The sequence below is a fragment of the Cebus imitator genome, unplaced genomic scaffold, assembly GCF_001604975.1.
Source record: "Cebus imitator isolate Cc_AM_T3 unplaced genomic scaffold, Cebus_imitator-1.0 Scaffold385, whole genome shotgun sequence".
In the NCBI taxonomy this organism is placed as follows: Eukaryota; Metazoa; Chordata; class Mammalia; order Primates; family Cebidae; genus Cebus; species Cebus imitator.
The window spans coordinates 1,561,312-1,580,848 of NW_016107700.1; the positions used below are offsets into that span (position 1 = coordinate 1,561,312).

The 19,537-nt window shown below is 44.2% G+C and overlaps 2 protein-coding genes across 9 annotated transcripts in view; one reads left to right on the plus strand and one right to left on the minus strand.

The window, feature by feature from the left end:
* Nucleotides 1-15,508, plus strand: part of PPT1 (palmitoyl-protein thioesterase 1) — a 31,911-nt gene extending 16,403 nt beyond the window's left edge. The window contains exons 6-9 of the mRNA XM_017507966.2: nucleotides 8,032-8,122; nucleotides 9,807-9,905; nucleotides 11,855-11,926; nucleotides 14,050-15,508. Of these exons, the coding sequence (XP_017363455.1) occupies nucleotides 8,032-8,122; nucleotides 9,807-9,905; nucleotides 11,855-11,926; nucleotides 14,050-14,172 (385 nt within the window). The 3' untranslated portion in view covers nucleotides 14,173-15,508. The remainder of the gene's footprint in view (nucleotides 1-8,031; nucleotides 8,123-9,806; nucleotides 9,906-11,854; nucleotides 11,927-14,049) is intronic.
* Nucleotides 15,509-15,573: 65 nt separating this feature from the next.
* The window catches only part of CAP1 (cyclase associated actin cytoskeleton regulatory protein 1), a 31,356-nt gene continuing 27,392 nt past the window's right edge, over nucleotides 15,574-19,537 (minus strand). For all 8 annotated transcript variants that reach the window (XM_017507962.2, XM_017507959.2, XM_017507964.2 and 5 more), the window contains exons 9-13: nucleotides 18,387-18,571; nucleotides 17,970-18,093; nucleotides 17,740-17,822; nucleotides 17,273-17,416; nucleotides 15,574-16,792 (exon numbers count right to left, since the gene is read on the minus strand). In XM_017507962.2, coding sequence (XP_017363451.1) covers nucleotides 16,709-16,792; nucleotides 17,273-17,416; nucleotides 17,740-17,822; nucleotides 17,970-18,093; nucleotides 18,387-18,571 — 620 coding nt within the window. In that variant the 3' untranslated portion in view covers nucleotides 15,574-16,708. The remainder of the gene's footprint in view (nucleotides 16,793-17,272; nucleotides 17,417-17,739; nucleotides 17,823-17,969; nucleotides 18,094-18,386; nucleotides 18,572-19,537) is intronic.

Genomic DNA, 19,537 nt, shown 5'->3' on the forward strand with positions numbered 1-19,537 from the left:
GAACTCCTGACCTCAAGTGATCCACCTGCCTCGGCCTCCCAAAGTGCTGGGATAGGCGTGAGCTACAGTGCCTGGCTGATATGTCTTTTAATTTTGTTTTTGGTGTCTTTCTTGGTATAGAAAGCTTGTTTATTTTTTTAACAACTGTATTGAGATATAGCTCACATAGCATACAATTCATCCATTTAAAGTGCGTAATTCATTGGAATTGTAAATATTACATTATTAATTATCTTAATTGTAGTAAAACATATATAACATAAGATTTGCCATTTTAACCTTTCTTTTAACTCTTTTTTTTTTTTTTAATAGGGAGGGGATCTATGGTCAAAGGTATTAGGTGTAGAGTCAAACAAACAAACAAATAGAGACAGGGTCTTGCTCTGTTACCCAGGCTAGACTTACACTTCTGTGCTCAAGTAGTCCTCTGCCTCAGCCTCCTGAATAGCTTCCTCAGCCTCCTACTATGCTTCATTTTAACCATTTTGAAGTTTATACTTTAGTGGCATTAATTTCATTCAATGTTATACAATCATCATCCAGTACAGCAGCTTTTAATTTGGATTCAGTCAAATTTATCAAGTTATCTGATTGACGCACAAGATGCACAAAGCTATTCCCCTAGCCTGTATTTTCCTTTAACTTTTTTTTTTTTTGAGATGGAGTTTCGCTGTTGTTACCCAGACTGGAGTACAATGGCACGATCTCCGCTCACCGCAACCTCCGCCTCCTGGGTTCAAGCAATTCTCCTTCCTCAGCCTCCCGAGTAGCTGGGATTACAGGCGCTCACCACCATGCCCAGCTAATTTTTGTATTTTTAGTAGAGACGGGGCTTCACCTTGTTGACCAGGGTGGTCTTGATCTCTTGACCTCGTGATCCACACACCTTGGCCTCCCAAAGTGCTGGCGTGAGTCACCACGCCCGGCCTTTTTTAACTTTTTTAAAGTTTTGTTTTTCATTCTCATGCTTTTCATCTACCTGGGGTGTTCTGTGTTTGAGTCTGTTTCTGGGCTCTTCTGTTCCATGGGTTTATTTGTCTGTCTCTATCCCATTACCACACTCTTTTATTTACTACAGCATCTTTTACCTGCCTCTTCAAATCTTGGGTGTTCTTGGACTTTTATTGTTTCATCTGAATTTTAAAATTCTGTTGTCAAATTCCATCAAAAATTATCTCAGGGTTTCAATTGGAATTCCTTAGGGAGTTTTGACGTCACCTCAGCACTTCTGCTCTTCATTTGCTCTCCTTCAGGCCTTACATTTCTCAGCTGGGTCCCTGAACAGCCCTCCTCTGTGCAAACTGTACCCGTAGCTGCACTAGAGTGAGACAGAGGAGGGACAAAATAGAATAACGACAGATCTAGGCCAGGTGCCATGGCTCACACCTGTAGTCCCAGCATTTTGGGAGGCTGAGGTGCACGGATCACTTAAGGTCAAGAGTTCAAGACCAGCCTGGCCAACATGGTGAAACCCTGTCTCTACTAACAATACAAAACATTAGCTGGGTTTGGTGGTGTGCATCTCTAATTCCAGCTATTCAGGAGGCTGTGGCACAAGAATTGCTTGAACCCAGCAGGTGAAGGTTGCAGTGAACCAAGACCACACTGCTGCACTCCAGCCTGGGCAACAGAGTGAGACTGTCTCAAAGAAAAAAAACAAAAAGAAAATGACAGGTCTAATATTATAGAAATGGTTACCATGGATGGATACTGCACCAGAGCTTTACATATCTTGTTTAATTTTTACAACACAGGCTTAGAGAGGTAGAATATACCTGTGATTCCAACCCCAGTCTGTTTGACGAAGCTGGTGCAGTCTGCCTCCCACATGCAGCAGAGACAGTGGAGTTTAGTGGTTAAGAATAGGCTTCTGGGCCAGATGTGGTGGCTCATGCCTGTAATCTAGCACTTTGGGAGGCTGAAGCACGTGGATCACCTGAGGTCAGGAGTTCGAGACCAGCCTAACCAACATGGTAAAATCTCATCTCTACTAAAAATACAAAAAATTAGCCAGGTATGGGTGCATGCCTGTAATCCTGGATACTCCAGAGGTTGAGGCAGAAGAATCACTTGAACCTGGGAGGTGGAAGGAAGTTGCAGTGAGCCAAGATTATGCTGTTGCACTCCAGCCTGGGCAATAAGAGCAAAACTCTTTCTCAAAACAAAAACAAACAAACAAAAAAAAAACAGGCTTCGGGAGCTACCCTGCCCGCATTCCTGTTCTGGGTCAGTTCTTTTGAGCAGTGTGATCTTGGACAAGCTACTTAATCACTCTCACTGTTAGTGTCTCATTTATAAATGTACGTAAACTTAGTACCTCTTGGAATTCTTATAAGGATTAAATAGGTTACTATAAGTAAAGTACCTAGAAAAGGCCTGGGGTAAAAAGGAAGTGTTATTGAAGAGTTAACCATCTGCTGGTTTTTTGTTTTTTTGTTTTAAGACAGGGTCTCACTCTGACCCCCCACAGCTGGAGCGCAGTGGCATATAATCATAGCTCACTGTACCTTGAACTTCTGGGGTCATGTGATCCTCCTGCCTCAGTCTCCAGAGTAGCTAGGACTACAGGCATGCATCACCACACCTGGCTAATTTTTTTAAAAGTTTTGTAGAGACGGGGCCTCACTATGTTCAGGCAGGTCTCGAACTGCTGGCCTCAAGTGATTCTCCTGCTTCAACCTCCTGAATAGATAGACTACATGCACACACCACCAAGCCCAGCTAATTTTTTTCTTTTTAAAGAAATGGGGTCTCGCTATGTTTCCCAGGCTAGTCTCAAACTCCTGGCTTCAAGGCATCCTCTACCTCCCAAAATGCTGGGATTATAGGCATGAGCTACCATGCCTGGCCTAAGTGTTACCATCTCTGAGCCACAGTGGCTAGAGAAGGCAGGAAAGGCTTGCCTTACTGTGGTCCGTAGTTGGGAAGTTCCACAGGAGCTGTCCTTTCCTGCCTCTTGAGTGTGGTGCATGGGTAGGAGTATGGACTCAGACAGGTTTAGGCTCTTATTTTTCCTTTGCTACAACTGACTGAGTAGCTTGAGGAGTGGGAGTTGCTTAACGTCTCTGAATTTGCCCCTCCAGTGGTAAAAAAGAGATGATGATAATACAATCCCATGTTTCTCCGTCTGCCTTTTGAAGAGCCTCCCCCAACTCACACAGCATCCCCCTTCTGTGGCACCTCCAGTTCTGCTCGTCCCGAGGTCCTTCCCCTTGGCCGTCCCATATGCACCAGGCTTCTTACAAAACAAAGCGTCTCTCACTTCTTCCTATTTCCCCTTCTTAGCTGTTATCTTCTCACACAAAAAGGTGACCTATGACTATGGCCTTCCTTCTCTTTCAACCTTTGCCAAAAGGCCTCCCTACTGCTGTTCTGGGTCACCAGAAACCTGGCCTGGCAAGATCCAAAGACCTTTGTATTCATTCCCTTAAATTTTTTTGAATAAGCTTTGATCAGCCGCCTTTGTGAAAGGTGTGTGTGCCCAGCATTCCTACCGCGCAGCAGCGTACAGTCACCCTTCCACCCCGGAAGCTCCTTCTTCCCTTGTTCTAACTAGGCCTCCCTCCCTTCTCCTCACATGTAAATCCTACCCCTCCTTGAGTGCCAGCTTCTTTCATATCTTGCCTGACATCTGACATCAGTTTATTTCATTCAGCAAACACTGACTACTGAACATCTGCCATTTGCCAAGGAGCTTACAGGTCTGTAGGGGAGAGACTGGAAGCCAGCATTCTTGCATGTGAGCGACAGCAATACTACAGTGAAATGACAAGACCAGTATGCATCGTATTCTATAAGGGTTCAGCATTCTAAACATTTAAAAGATTTCAAATACATATATAAACACATTCTAGAATGTCACTCTGGCTGCTGCTTCCTTTAACTTCAGTCTCATCTGCTCCTGGGAGTGAGAGCTCCATCTTCTCTGACGTAGCTGGCTCCGTTGAGCTTTAGTGCCATCCTGCTCCACTGAGTGGGGTTTTCAGGACCACTGCCTCTGGGCAGCTCTTCCACTCTGGCTGGGGAGCTTATGTTGTAGAAATTTTGATTTCTCTCCCTGCCAACCTGGGATAGAGAGTTTGTTCAAATTTTCCCATTTCCCCATGTGAGGCCTGTGGTAACAGTGCCCATTTTGAGGAGGTGGGGGCTGGAAGGGAAGGGGAAGTGGAGGGAGATTGGAAAGGAAGTATGTACGTGTGAATAGAACTGCTAACCTGTGTCTGAAATAATAGTATTATAACAACCAAATACTTGCCCTTGTACTTGAAAATGGCATGACATACCAGAATACCGAAATGTGCTATCACTCAACAGTGTGGTAAATGAGAGGTTACATCTCCATCCCAGTGTGAGGGTGGCAAGATGGATGGGATAGATGATTGTGTGGAAAGGAAGACCCGGTGGTGGTGATGTTTGAGCTGAGTCTTGCAGGATGTGGTAGAGTTGTGGGAGGGGATGGCATGTGCCACCATGACTAGAAGGTACATGTATTACATGTTTTCATGCTGCTGATAAATACATACCGGAGACTAGGCAATTAACAAAAGAAGTTTATAATGGACCTACAGTTCCATGTGGCTGGGAAAGCCTCACAATCATGGTGGAAGGTGAATGGCATATCTCACATGGTGGCAGACAAGAGAAGAGAACTTAGGGAGGGAAATTCCCCTCCTTAAAACCATCAGATCATGGTCGGGCATGGTAGCTCACACCTGTAATCCCAGCACTTTGGGAGACCTAGGTGGGTAGATCACCAGAGGTCAGGAGTTTGAGACCAGCCTGGCCAACCTGGTGAAACCCTGTCTCTACCTAAAATACAAAAATTATCCAGGTGTGGTGGTGTGTGCCTGTAGTCTCAGCTACTCGGGAAGCTAAGGTGAGAGAATCACTTGAACTCAATAGACAGACATTGCAGTGAACCGAGGTTGCAGTGAACCAAGATTGCGCCACTACACTCTGGCCTGGGCAACAGAGTGAGACCCAGTCTCAAAAACAAAAGATAAAAAATAAAAAAATGAAATCATCAGATTGCGTGAGACTCATTCACTATCATGAGACTAGCACAGGAAAGACCTGCCCTCATAAATCAGTCACTTCCCACTGAGGGATATGGGAATTGTTGGAGTTACAATTCAAGATGAGACTTGGGTGGGGAGACAACCAAACCATATCATTCCACCCCTGGCCTCTCCAGAATTTCATGTCCTCACATTCTAAAACCAATCATGCCTTCCCAACAGTTCGCCAAAGTCTTAACTCATTTCAGTATTAACCCAAAAGACCACAGTTCAAAGAAGTCTCATCTGAGACAAGGTAAGTCCCTTCTACCTATTTACTTATGAGCTTGTAAAATCAAAAGCAGGTTAGTTACTTCTTAGATACAGTGGGGGTACAGGCATTAGGTAAATACAGCCTTTCCAAATGGAAGAAATTGGCCAAAACAAAGGGGCTACCGGCCCTATGCATGTCCAGTATCCAGTGGGGCAGTCAAATCTTCAAGCTTGTAAATGATTTCCTGGCCAGGCGCGGTGGCTCAAGCCTGTAATCCCAGCACTTTGGGAGGCCGAGGTGGGTGGATCACGAGGTCAAGAGATCGAGACCATCCTGGTCAACATGGTGAAACCTCGTCTCTACTAAAAATACAAAAAATTAGCTGGGCATGGTGGCGTGTGCCTGTAATCCCAGCTACTCAGGAGGCTGAGGCAGGAGAATTGCCTGAACCCAGGAGGTGGAGGTTGCAGTGAGCCGAGATCGCGCCATTGCACTCCAGCCTGGGTAACATGAATGAAACTCCGTCTCAAAAAAAAAAAAAAAAAAAGAAAATGATTTCCTTTGATTCCAGGTCTCACATCCAGGTCACGCTAATGCAAAAGGTGGGTTCCCATTGTCTGGGGCAGCTCTGCCCCTGTGGCTTTGCAGGGTACAGCCTCCCTCCTGGCTGCTTTCATGGGCTGGCATTGAGTGTCTGCAGCTTTTCCAGGCACATGGTGGAAGCTGTCAGTGGATCTACCATTCTGGGGTCTGGAGCATGGTGGCCCTCTTCTCACAGCTCCACCAGGCAGTGCCCCAGTAAGGACTCTGTGTGGGGGCTCCAACCCCACATTTCCCTTCTGTACTGCCCTAGCAGAGGTTCTCCATGAGGTCCCCGCTCCTGCAACAAACTTCTGCCTGGACATCCAGGTGTTTCCATACATCCTCTGAAATCTAGGCAGAGGTTCCCAAACCCTAATTCTTGAATTCTGTGCACTTGCAGGCTCAACACCATGTGGAAGCTGCCAAGGCTTGTGGCTTGCACCCTCCGAAGCCACAGCCCAAGCTCTACATTGGCCTCTTTCAGCCATGGCTAGAGCAGCTGGGATGCAGGGCACCAAGTCCCTAGACTGCACACAGCACAGGGACCCTGGACCTGGCCCACAAAACCACTTTTTCCTCCTAGGCTTCTAGGCCTGTGATGGGAGGGGCTGCCTTGAAGACCTCTGACATTCCCTGGAGACATTTCCTCAGTGTCTTGGGGATTAACATTCAGCTCCTTGTTACTTATGCAAATTTCTGCAGCTGGCTTAAATTTCACCAAAGAAAATGGGATTTTCTTTTCTATCATGTTGTTAGGCTGCAAATTTTCTGAACTTTTATGCTCTGCTTTCCTTATAAAATGGAGTGCTTTTGACAGCACTCAGGTCACCTCTTGAATGCTTTAGAAATTTCTTCCACCAGATACCCTAAATCATGTCTCTCAAGTTCAAAGTTCCACAAATCTCTAAGGCAGGGGCAAAATGCCGCCAGTCTCTTTGCTAAAACGTAGCAAGAGTCACCTTTGCTCCAGTTTCCAACAAGTTCCTTATCTCCATCTGAGACCACCTCAGCCTGGACCTTATGGTCTATATCACTATCAGGCTTTTGGTCAAAGCCATTCAACAAATCTCTAGAAAGTTCCAAACTTTCCCACATTTTTTTTGGTCTTCTTCTGAGGCCTCCAAACTGTGCCAACCTCCGCCTGTTACCCAGTTCCAAAGTCGCTTCCACATTTTTGGCTATCTTTTCAGCAGCACCCCACTCTACTGGTGCCTGTTTACTGTATTAGTTTGTTTTCATGCTACTGATAAAGACATGCCCAAGACTGGGCAATTTATAAAAGAGGTTTATAATGGACTTACAGGTTCATGTGGCTGGGGAAGCCTTATAATCATGGCAGGTGAATGGTATGTCTCACATGATGACAGATAAAAGAAGAGAGCTTGGGCAGGGAAACTCCCCTCTTAATTTTATTTTTTATTTTTATTTTTTGAGATGGAGTCTTGCTCTGTCTCCCAGGTTGGAGTGCAATGGCGTGATCTCAGCTCACTGAAACTTCCATTTCCTGGGTTCAAGTGATTCTCCCTGCCTCAGCCTCCCAAGTAGCTGGGATTACAGGCATGCGCCACCATGCTCAGCTAATTTTTGTATTTTTAGTAGAGATGGGGTTTCCCCGTGTTGGCCAGGTTGGTCTTGAACTCCTGACCTCAGGTGATCTACCCACCTTAGCCTCCCAAAGTACTGGGATTACAGGCATGAACCATAACGCCCAGCCCAGCTTGCCTCTTTGAAAACATCAGCTGTCATCAAACTTATTCACTATCACAAGAAGAGCACAGGAAAGACCCGCCCCCATAATTCAGTCACCTCCCATGACACGTGGGAATTGTGGGAGTTATAATTCAAGATGAGATTTGGGTGGGGACACAGCCAAACCATTTCAGCATGATAAGTATGATGAACCCCGGTGCCTTAGGGGAAGCAAATATTGATGAGTCCTTTGCCTAAGTCTTTGATAATTTCCGGACTATGCTGAATAGTCCTTGTCTCAGGAAGGTGTCTTGTTGATAGTTTCATAGGTGCAAGTCTTGTCTTCTCTATTAAAGTATAAGGCTTGGAACTTGAGGACTTTGGCCTTTTGTCCTTTTAAAGTTTCTTAGTGGCCTTTGTACTGAGCATGCTCCAGGCATACTGACTGACGTGCAGCTTGATCACTTGATTCCTTTTTTTTCCCTACAGCCTCGTGCAAGCTGAATACTGGCATGACCCCATAAAGGAAGATGTGTATCGCAATCACAGCATCTTCTTGGCAGATATAAATCAGGAGCGGGTAAGCCCCCAAACCCAGCTCCCATAGTTGTGCCTTCTTTTTTCTGTTTAGGTCCTCATAAACAAATCAGTGGTGTTTACCCAGATTGTCCTGGGCAGGCCCGAAGAAACAAAAGTTCTGTTTTTTGGGAGCCAGTGCCTTTGAGATTCAGTTCCTTTTAGGGAGGTTGAAATTCATTTGCCTTTCCTCCCTTAAGTTCTCTCCCTCTCCTAGTGTTGAAACACGCAAGATAAGTTTAGCAGGTTGCCGACTGGGCTAGGTGGAAATTCACAGCTGCTGTCTTCATGAGGGAAGCTTTCCTGATGGATCAGTTTGGGGACAGATTTTCTCAAGAGATTCACCTAGAAGAGAGACTACAGGAGGCTCTGAGTATGTCCTAGACACAAGCATGGTTTGGGAGGTTCTGATAAACTAGATGGCTCAGTTTATATTAAGACTCATCTGGAGAGTCTTTTGGTTTTTTTGTTTTTAAACAGAAAGTTTGAAGGGAAAAACAAACCAAACAAAAAACAACACGGAATAGTGTAGCAGAACTACTCAGAATTTGCAGTTTCTTATTTTGTCATCGCTTTCTCTGATAGAAGCCTCTCACCCATGTGATGGACACCTATGGAGTATGGTGTAGATTCATAGTTGTACCTGTATGCCATGTTGGTGGCATGTCAGTCAGGTAGGATGGTAAGAAAGGACTGTATGAGGCCAGACAGTGGCTCACACCTGTAATCCCAGCACTTTGGGAGGCCAAGGCAGACAGATCACCTGAGGTTAGGAGTTTGAGACCAGCCTGGCCAACGTAGTGAAATCCTGTCTTAACTAAAACTACAAAATTAGCTAGGTATAGTGGTGGCCGCCTGTAATCCCAGCTACTTGGGAGGCTGAGGCAGTAGAATTGTTTGAACCCAGGAGATGGAGGTTGCAGTGAGCTGAGATCGCACCACTGCACTCCAGCCGGGGTGACAGCGTGAGACTCCACCTCAAAAAAATAAATAAAAAGCTGTATAAGCAATCTCATGACTGGGTATACACCCAAAGGAAAACAAATTGTCCTACCAAAAAGACACTTGCACTTGTGTTTATTGCAGCACTGTTCACAATAGCAAAGACATGGAATCAGCCTAGGTGCCCATCAGTGGTGGACTGGATAAAGAAAATGTGGTACATATACACCATGGAATATTACAGTCATAAAAAAGAATGAAATCATGTTCTTTGTGGTAACATGGATGTAGCTGGAGGCCATTATCCTAAGCAGATGAACACAGAAACAGATCAGATATCACATTTGCACTTACAAGTGAGAGCTAAACATTGGGTATACATGGATATAAAGATGGGAACACTGGAGACTCCAAAAGCTAGGAGGGAGGGGCCAGGGCCGAAAAACTTCCTGTTGGTTACTGTGTTCACTATTTGGGTCGAAGGATCAACAGAATCCCGAACCTCAGCATCACGCAATATACCCTTGTAACAAAACTGCACATGTACCCCCTGAATCTAAAATAAAGTGTTTTTTTTTTTAATTTTATTTTAAAGCTGTGTGGTTATTTCCTGGACAGGAAGCTGCAAAACAGCCCATACCCATGGGGAAGAAGCATGGTGGCCTAGACTAGAGAACTGGAAGGCTTTAATCCCTCTGCTGGTATCTGGTGGTAATGACCTGAGGTGTTGCTGGCCTTTCTTGCAGGGTATCAACGAGTCCTACAAGAAAAACATGATGGCCCTGAAGAAGTTTGTGATGGTGAAATTCCTGAATGATTCCATTGTGGACCCTGTAGATTCGGAGGTGAGACACTACTTAGGCCACATGCCAGGAGAGTAAATGGCATTAAAATATACCTGCCAGCCGGGCACATTGGCTCATACCTATAATCCCAGCACTCCTGGAGGCTGAGGCAGGTGGATCACCTGAGGTCAGGAGTTTAAGACCAGCCTGGCCAACTTGGTGAAATCCCATCTGTACTCAAAATCCAAAAAAATAAATTAGTTGGGCATAGTGGTGGCCACCTGTAATTCCAGCTCCTCAGGAAGCTGAAGTGGGAGAATCACTTGAACCCAGGAGGCAGAGGTTTCAGTGAGCCAAGATCATGCCATTGCACTCCAGCCTGGGTGACAGAGCGAGACTCTGTCTCAAAAATAAAATAAAATGAAATTGAAATGAAATGAAATAATGAAATAAAACAAAAGAAATGAAATGAAATGAAAAAATACAGCTGCCTGTTGGGGAAAGAACCTTCAGTCCCTTCTACCAACTTTTGTGTAGAACAAGGGTTCTTCACCTAAGGTCCGTAAATGGGACACTGAAGGTTGTAATCTCCTACCCCCGACCCCAAAATTCTTTGCAAAATTATGTAATTGCATTCTCTGGAGAAGGGTCTATAATTTTAATCTATTTTCCAGAGATCAGAGACCCAAAAAAAAGATTCAGAATCACTAGCCCAAAACATAAATTCCTAAGCTTGGCCTCCAAGGTCTGCCTTAATCTGGCTTCACCCTGTTATTCGGCCTAATCTTCATTGTCTGCACGCTTCATATACTCTTGATCAAGCCACATTGTACTACCTGTGCTTTTTCTCTCGTATGCCTTTGTTCATGCTTTTCTGTCTCTAGAATGCCCTTCCTTGGCTTCTCCACCTGACAATTCCTATTCATCCGTCAAGGCCAGGATGCCATCCCATTCCAAGAAGAATGGGATCCCTTTTGTTTGTTTGTTTGTTTGTTTTTTGAGACAGAGTCTTACTCTGTCACCTAGGCTGGAGTTCAGTGGCATGGTCTCAGCTCAGTGTAACCTTCTTCCGGGTTCAAGCAATTCGCCTGCCTCAGCCTCCTGAGTAGCTGGGATTACAGGTGCCTGCCACCATACCTGGCTAATTTTTGTATTTTTAGTAGAGACAGGGTTTCACCACGTTGTCCAGGCTGGTCTTGAACCAGCCTGACCTCGTGATTTCAAAGTGCTGGGATTACAGGCGTGAGCCACCACAACCAGCCAGAATGTAATCCCTTTTGCAGAATCATCAGCCTCTGTTAGAACACTCATCACATTATGTCACACCACCAGGGGTTGGCCGATTGTGGCCCACAGGCCAAGTCCATCCTGCTACCTGTTTTGGTGTGGCCCACAAGTGAAGAATAGTTTTTACATTTTTTAATGGTTGGGGGAAAAAACTTGACATATAAAGATTATGTAAAATTTATTTTGACATAAGTATTTTGACATAGAAAGATTATATAAAATTTAAATTTCAGTGTCCTCATTGGAACACAGTTTTAGTTACTTTTTACATATTGTCTGTGGCTGCTTTTGTTACAGTGGCAGCAGTGAGTAGTTGCAACCATATGGCCCTTACAGCCTAAAATATTTTCTATCTGGCCTTTATAAAAACGTTTGCTGACCTCTGTGCCCAACAGTGAATTGTTTCTGTGCCTTGTTAGACTGGAAGCTTTTTGGAAACAGATTATATATTCATCCTTGAATGTCTAGAGCTCAGCACAGGAGTTTTTCACATTTACTGCTTAATAAATGTGGGAAGGAGAAATTCTGGGGGAGTGGAAAGCAGCCCCTTGGAAAGATTAACTCATCAGATGACTCAGACATACCCTGTCTGTTTTTCCTTCTTGCTACAGCTTTATGAGGTTCACTTGGTTGGCAGTCTTAGCTTCTAACCAGTCTCAAATTATCTTGGCAGTATGTGCTGTATGTCTGATCTGATCTTATTTCTTTTGTCTCTCCTGCAGTGGTTTGGATTTTACAGAAGTGGCCAAGCCAAGGAAACCATTCCGTTACAGGAGACCTCCTTGTACACACAGGTAACTGGCAGGGAGAAGGCTGTTTTGGGAGGTTGGTGCTGTCTTTTTTAGCTCCCAGTTCCTGAAGCTGCTAGGTTCTGTGGTGTTTGAGCCCTGCCCTGTACACCTCAGAGCACTAGGTACTCCTGAAACACCTGACTCATGTCCAATATGGGTGAAGCTTGTTAGGCTCTTGATTGTTGCTCTAGCTTATCAGGCACTGGGTTACAGAAATCCACTACATCCTGACTATATAACCTTATGGTTTCCAAGCAAGAACAACAAAAACCTCATCTCTGATTCCCTCCTTTTGATAAAAAGGTTTAAAACTAGCTGCCTTTGCTGAGGCCACTACAAATCCAGGAAGCCTCCATGCATGACGAAAACATAGAGGCATTCCTTTTTTTTTTGAGATGGAGTCTCGCTCTGTCACCCAGGCTGGAGTGCCGTGCCTCAATCTTGGCTCACTGCAACCTTTGTCTCCGAGGTTGAAGTAATTCTCCTGCCTCAGCCCCACTAGTAGCTGGGATTACAGGTGCACGCCACTGGTTAATTTTTGTATTTTTAGGAGAGATGGGGTTGTGGAAATGTTGGCCAGGATGGTCATGGCTAGCCTGGTGATCCACCTCCCTGGGCCTCCCAAAGTGCTGGGATTACAGGCATGAGCCACTGCGCCTGGCCAATGGGGTGTAACTGGCTTTTTTTGTTGTTTTTTTGAGACAAGAGTTTCACTCTTGTCACTCAGGCTGGAGGCAGTAGCATGATCTCAGCTCACTGCAACCTCTGCCTCCTGGGTTTAAGTGATTCTCCTGCTTCAGCCTCCACAGTAGCTGGGATTACAGACATGCACCACCATGCCCAGCTAATTTTGTATTTTTAGTAGAGACTGGGTTTCTCCATGCTGGTCAGGCTGGTCTTGAACTCCTGACCATGGGGTTACTTTTAAACATTAATAGATATGAAATCCTGTTTGTAAATTACACATTGACAAAGGAAGCTCCTGCAGGAGGTTGAGTGGGACTAGAGTTGTGAGTTTTGTTTGGCAGTAGGTCCTGTTTCTTAAGCAGAAGTTGCAGTATTTCATCACCTCCAGTTCTGGGGCCTTCCACACTTTAAGGATTTCTTTTTTTTTTTTTGAGGCGGAGTCTCGCTCTGTCACCCAGGCTGGAGTGCAGTGGTGCAGTCTCAGCTCCCTGCAACCTCTGCTTCCCGGGTTCAAACGATTCTTCTGCATTGGACTCACTAGTGGCTGGGCTTATAGGCACATACCACCATGCCTAATATTTTGTTTTTTTAGTAGAGATGGGGTTTCACCATATTGGCCAGGCTGGTCTTGAACTCCATACCTCAGGTGATCCGCCCGCCTCAGCCTCCCAGAGTGCTGGGATTACAAGCGTGAGCCACTGCGCCTGGCCCTAAGGATTTTATATTGGAGACAGACTCTCCAAAATACATACTACATCTGAAACAATCACCTTCTACTAGAATTCCTCCATATTATTTTAGAAGCCATTTGTCTCCTCTTGGTTTTTCTTTTGCATTGGGCGCCTCAGCTTGGGTGGTGAAGTAAAAAGGGAAGCTGGGATCTGATTTAAAAAAAAAAAAGGCTTGAGAAATTACAGCTAAGAACGTCCTTATTGTGAAACTTGACGTGATGGTGGCCACAGCAGAAGCACCATTCTGGCACTGTCATAACTGCTTATCTTCCCGACCAGAGGTTGTTCTCCAGCACCTAGGCTATGGGTAATGATGTTTTCAACTGCAGAATATGAAAGTGTCCCAGGGTTTGTTACCTAAGGGTTGGATATGTTTTTTAAGTTACCTAGCTTTGGCTCAGTCCCACTTACCTATGGCATTCTGAGGGAGTGTTGTCCATGGCTTGCCCATCTATCGGTAGTCTTCTGACTGAGCAGCTTTTCAAAAAGCAGAATCTAGAACTCTGTATAGAGCAATCTCAATTGCATGTATATTTTTAATACTTAGAAAAAACTGGGCGAGATCCTTTTTGGCATTTTTTGAAAATAAACCTCAATTTTTATACTCGGGACATACATACTGCATTTTGGCAATATTATCTCAAGTTAACATACGTATTTACTCCACCACTTAAGCTTTTTGACTAATTATGGCCTTTCCCTCTGCAGGACCGCCTGGGGCTAAAGGAAATGGACAAAGCAGGACAGCTAGTGTTTCTAGCTACTGAAGGGGACCATCTTCAGCTGTCTGAAGAATGGTTTTATGCCCACATCATACCATTCCTTGAATGAAACCCGTACAGTTCACGATAGAGCTCAGGGAGCCCTTAACTCTTCCAGACCACGTGGGAGAGTTTCCTTCACGCCCAAGCCTGAGCTTAGATCCAGCTTGCAACTAATCCTTTTATCATCATCTAACACGCCCTACTTGGAAAGATCTAAGATCTGAATCTTATCCTTTGCTGTCTTCTATCACCATATGGTGTTGAATGCAAGTTTAATTACCATGGAGATTGTTTTACAAACTTTTCATGTGGTCAAGCTCAGTTTTAGAAAAACAATCTGTTGCAGATCAGTGCCAGAACTGTGCCCAGGCCCAAAGGAGACAACTAATTAAAGCAATGAGATAGATTCTAAGGGCAAACATTTTTCCAAGTCTTGCCATATTTCAAGCAAGGAGGTACCCAGGCCTGAGGTACTCACATAAATGCTTTTTTTTTTTTACTGGTGATTTAACCAGTGCTTGGAAGTCTTGCTTGGCTATTTCTGCATAATTTCTTAAGGCTGCCTTCCTCTCTGAGTATGCTGCTCTGTGCTATCATCTTATCAATTATTAGACAAATCCCACTGGCCTACAGTCTTGTTTCTGCAGCACCCCTTTTTGTCTCCTCAGGTAGTGATGAATTAGTTGCTTTGTCACTAAAGGAGGGAAGTAGCACCCCATTAAGTTGCTTAAGAGAGGAAATGTACATCTTGTATAACTTATATAGGGAGTGAAGAAAATGTAGGTATGAAAGTGAAAAGTGAGGCAGCTAGTTCTTCCTATTCCATTCTTGACCAACCTGCTCTTTCTTAATATGACTACTGGTCTCGATGCTAGAGTTAACTTACTGTGTTGCTGGCTTTAGCAGAGAATGGGAGGAACCATATGAAAAACATCAGGCTTTCTAACTTCCATCCCCAAAACATATTTACCAGCATACTCCAAACTGTTTCTGATGTATTCTGTGAGAAAAGAATTGTTTGCTCAAAAAGTTTGGAAAATACTACACACTCCCTTTCTCCTTCTGGAGATCAACCCATAATCTAAGGACTCTGAGAATTCCTGTTACAGTAAATAAAACTAAATCTACCATTACCTACACTATTTGAGCATGGAAATCATAGTCCCCACTCTGAAAACTTAACGCTTTTTGGAAGACATTTCTGTAGAATGCCAGTTTGGAGAAATGATGAGCTAAGCCTTGATGAAAGAACTGTGTTGGTGCTGATAGTTTACCCATTATGGATTTCTTTTCTCTCTCTCAGGCCTTATTCTTCAACTAAAAGATGAGGATTAAGAGCAAGAAGTAGGGAGATGTGAAAATAATTTTATGAGGTTGTCTAAAATAAAGAGTAGTTTCTTATCCTTGGTGTTATTTTTCAACATTTTTTACATTTCTGTACAGCCAGTATCACAGGTAAACAACTAGGCAAGTTTGGTATTAACTTTATTCTATTTTCTGTATAACTTTAAGTACATAAAGGTTTATTTCCACAGGCCTCAGGAAATGGGCAGAAATCACAGGACAATCTCTCTTCCCACCAAAAAAGTTGCATATTTTGGTGTTTGTCCTAGAGGGAAAAAACTGAACTTTACATTAGCAGTGCTGTGCAAGATTCTTACATAAATCAAGACCTAAAACCAGCCTGCAGTGGAGGTTTCAGTCCTCTGTTCAGGTGCTTGGACAGAAGCCATAGCTGATGAGCATGACAAGGAAAAGGAGGCAGTGAAGACAGGTGGCAGGCACCTAGCAGGGAAGGAGGATTCAGAAATGCCAGACTCCTTGGAATGGTGTTTTTTTCCTTTTAAGTCATCTCTGTAGGAAGGTGCTGGACAGGAATCCCAGGGAAAGAATGGGTCCAAGGCTCCTTTAACTGCCCTGGATGAAGGGCACTGCCACAGCAGCTAGTACCGGAGACGCTCCTATGTCATGGTTGAGGCAGACCCAGGATGGAATAGAGAATAAAAGGAATGCTTATAGGGAACAATTTTGCATGGAATGCTAGATAGCCAAGCCTCAGCCTTTGGTCCAGTGCAACCCTTGCCTCACTTGTCAACAGTAAAAAATTAGTTTGGTTAGAAGAACCATCTGGAAACACATCAGCTTCTGCTATCTTCATGCTCATTGTTAGAAAAAGGTTAACCATTGAGCAGAACAAATACTAAAAAAAGAAAAAAAGAAAAAGATTAACCAGTGTGAACATTCTGATCTGTTAATTCCTGGGACTCTTTTCTTTTCAATGGACTGTTTGTTGGTAGAATAACCCCCAAAAGCTCAAAGCTAAAATGCATCATCAGTCCTGGTTGGCAGTTCCTTCAGAATGGACTGGCAGCATGGTTGAGCTGATATGGAAAAGCTGCACCTTCCTGCAGAAGATCAACTGACCTGCTATCCCACCCCAAATCAGCCTGAGGTATATTTCAGTGAAGGCAGGTAGCTGTGCTTCTCAAAGCAGAGAAGCAGTTTTAAGAGCAGAAAGGTAGAGAAAATCTAGAAAAGAACCGTCTTGATACAGATTTATCCCATGGTGTGAAGGGAGGGCAAAGAATCCAGTGGCACTTCGTTTATCCAGCAATTTCTGTCACTGTGGTGACCAACTTCTGCCCATTCCATAGGGTCTTGAACTGCTCAGGAACTGGGAATTCATTCTGCAAATAAAGAAGAGACAGCAGGTTTAAATCCAAGCGAAAGAAGAGCTGGGGCTAAATCCCACACATCTCTCCCAATGCTTGCTTTCACTTAACTCCAGCAGCAGGGAAGGATGTAGTGGAAGAAAAGCCACAGAGACACGCCGTGTTCTAGTGTTCAGTGATCTGGGATCTTGGACAGACTATTAAGTCTATGGGGTATAAATGATAGTACATATGGCCTTATAGCACCAGCTTGACAAGGTGCCATGGCTCATCCCCATTCTTTTTTGCAACCTCGAGCTCCATTTAGGCAGAAACCACCTTCCCTCTGGAGCCCCGCTACACTAGACTACCTCACTTCTGTGTGCTTTTGGTGTGCATTGTTGGGTTTTTACCTACTCAGTGCAGAATGTTCATAAAATAGCTTTCTCCAATGCAAAAAACCTTCAGTCCCTTCTGTTTTTAATATCATACTACTAAAGAGATCAAGAAACTTACAAAGTCACCGCCTTCTGTAGGAATGAGGACGTTCATCTCAGAAGATTTGGCACTGACTATTTCACAATCCAGGGAATTCTTGCTCAGGTAAGCATGGCAGCCATCTGTTTTGTTGATGGAAATGGTTGGCACTTTACCCATTACCTGCAGAGTAAACCAAGAGAACTGAGTCCCAGCCATTGGGGAGGACAACAGTAAGTTGCAGGAAAAGCTTTCCTGTTTCATATGACTCAGCAACTACATGAAAAGCTCACAGGTGCATAAGACACTGGATACTTGGGTGGGGTGGGATGGGTCCTGGAAAGAACTCACTTGTAGAGCCAACCTCTCTTCTGCCACATCCAAAGCAGCTCAGCTTACAGCCTTTGTAGAATCAGATTCCCACTAAAGCAACATCTGTGGGTCTGCCATGTCTCTTTCAATTAATTCCTCAGGGACTAAAGGAAGGAGCCAAATTATCGAGTTACCTGAACTTTGACATCCCTACTGTTGATTATCTCCACAATGCCCACCACGTCATCGAATACCAGGCCAAGTTTCTTACAGTTATCTAGGAGAAGAAAGGGAGCAAGTCAACAGTATAACTTTAAAGGAAAGTAATATATATTTAAGAATCTTTAAGAATAGGGTAGGTTAAAGTGGTATTAGCCCTCGGGTTTTGGGACAGTGCTTTCATGGGATAGTGACAAGGACTCACCTACTGTAATGGAGTTAATTTTGCCCTTGATTTGCAATGTCGTGTTGACACACTTGTAAATGTAAGCCACCTGTTTCAGCTCTGTGTCATCAATCACCAGGTTGGAAACATTTTCCTGATTTTCCTATTAAAGAAATATCCCAGGATTCTCATCACAAACCACACACTGAACAACAACAAAAAAAGCAGGCTATCCCAAACTTTTTGTTCTTGTAATTAAAGCCAGAACTCTGCCCTCATCTAGCTAAGCTCCATTTAATCCCCGTTCCTACTCCTTGTCCCCAGGAGGCGGAGGTTGCAGTGAGCAGAGATCACACCACCACACTACAGCCTGGGTGACAAAGTCAGACTCTTGTCTCAAAAAAATAAAATAAGTAAATGAAAATACCTGCCCCAGTCCAGGTATTTCTAACTCACCACTCTCCACTTCTTGCCCTCCAGTTCAAGTATAGCTGGCTCCTTCTTTGTGGCTGGTTTGGGGGATGGGCTGGTTTGGGGTTTAGGTGCAGAGAATGGCTTGGGGCCACTGCGTACTGGACCACTCTGAGACTTCAAGGCAGGGTTCTTGTGAGTCTTCATGTCATCAGATACGTGTTTCAGGGCTGTAAGAACAACAGCTACCTTGTTCCTGTCCTTCATACCAGACCTTTGAGCTGAATAATAACCAGCTTCTGCTATCATCATGTTAAACATCCTTAACAGAAAATTCAAAGCCAAAAACCAGAGCCTTAAAGGTGTTCTCTTGCAAGCAGTTTTGGAGAAGTTCTTTTATAATTTCTCTTCTCCCCAAGGTTAAATTATATGGTTCCATTAAAAACAACATGGAATGTGTGTGTCTATTGTGGGTGGGGATAAAGATATGTAAATGAACAGAGAAAGATCTAGAAAGACCTATCATATATGGACAAATATGTAGTTTTTAAAGCAATAAGGGAGGAAAAATAAGTAACAGTAAAAGTTAAAAAAAAAAAAACTCTCACTGCCCACAACTAACTCTACTTCCCCCACCCCCACAGTCAGTTTTGGCATTTGCGGCTCTACAATATTGTTTTCTCTATATATTTGGTTTTATTGGTTATAATCATATATTGTTAACAAATTTGGTTCAACCAATTGACACTTAAAAACTTTCTCATGTTAACCTGTAGTTTCTAAAAATAGCTTTCTAGGCCAGGCACAGTGGCTCACACCTATAATTCCAATACACTGGGAGGCCGAGGCACGTGGGTCACCTGAAGTCAGAGGTTTGAGACCAGCCTGGCCAACATGGTGTATTTTTAGTCTCTACTAAAAGTACAAAAAAATTAGCTGGGCATGGTGGCGTGTGCTTGTAATCCCAGCTACTTAGGAGGCTGAGGCAGAAGAATTGCTTGAACCCAGGTGGCACAGGTTGCAGTGAGCCGAGTTCACGCCATTGCACTCCAGCCTGGGTGACCAAGTGAGAATCCGTCTCAAAAAAAATAGAAAAGTAAAAGGCCGGGCGCGGTGGCTCAAGCCTGTAATCCCAGCACTTTGGGAGGCCGAGGCGGGTGGATCACAAGGTCAAGAGATCGAGACCATCCTGGTCA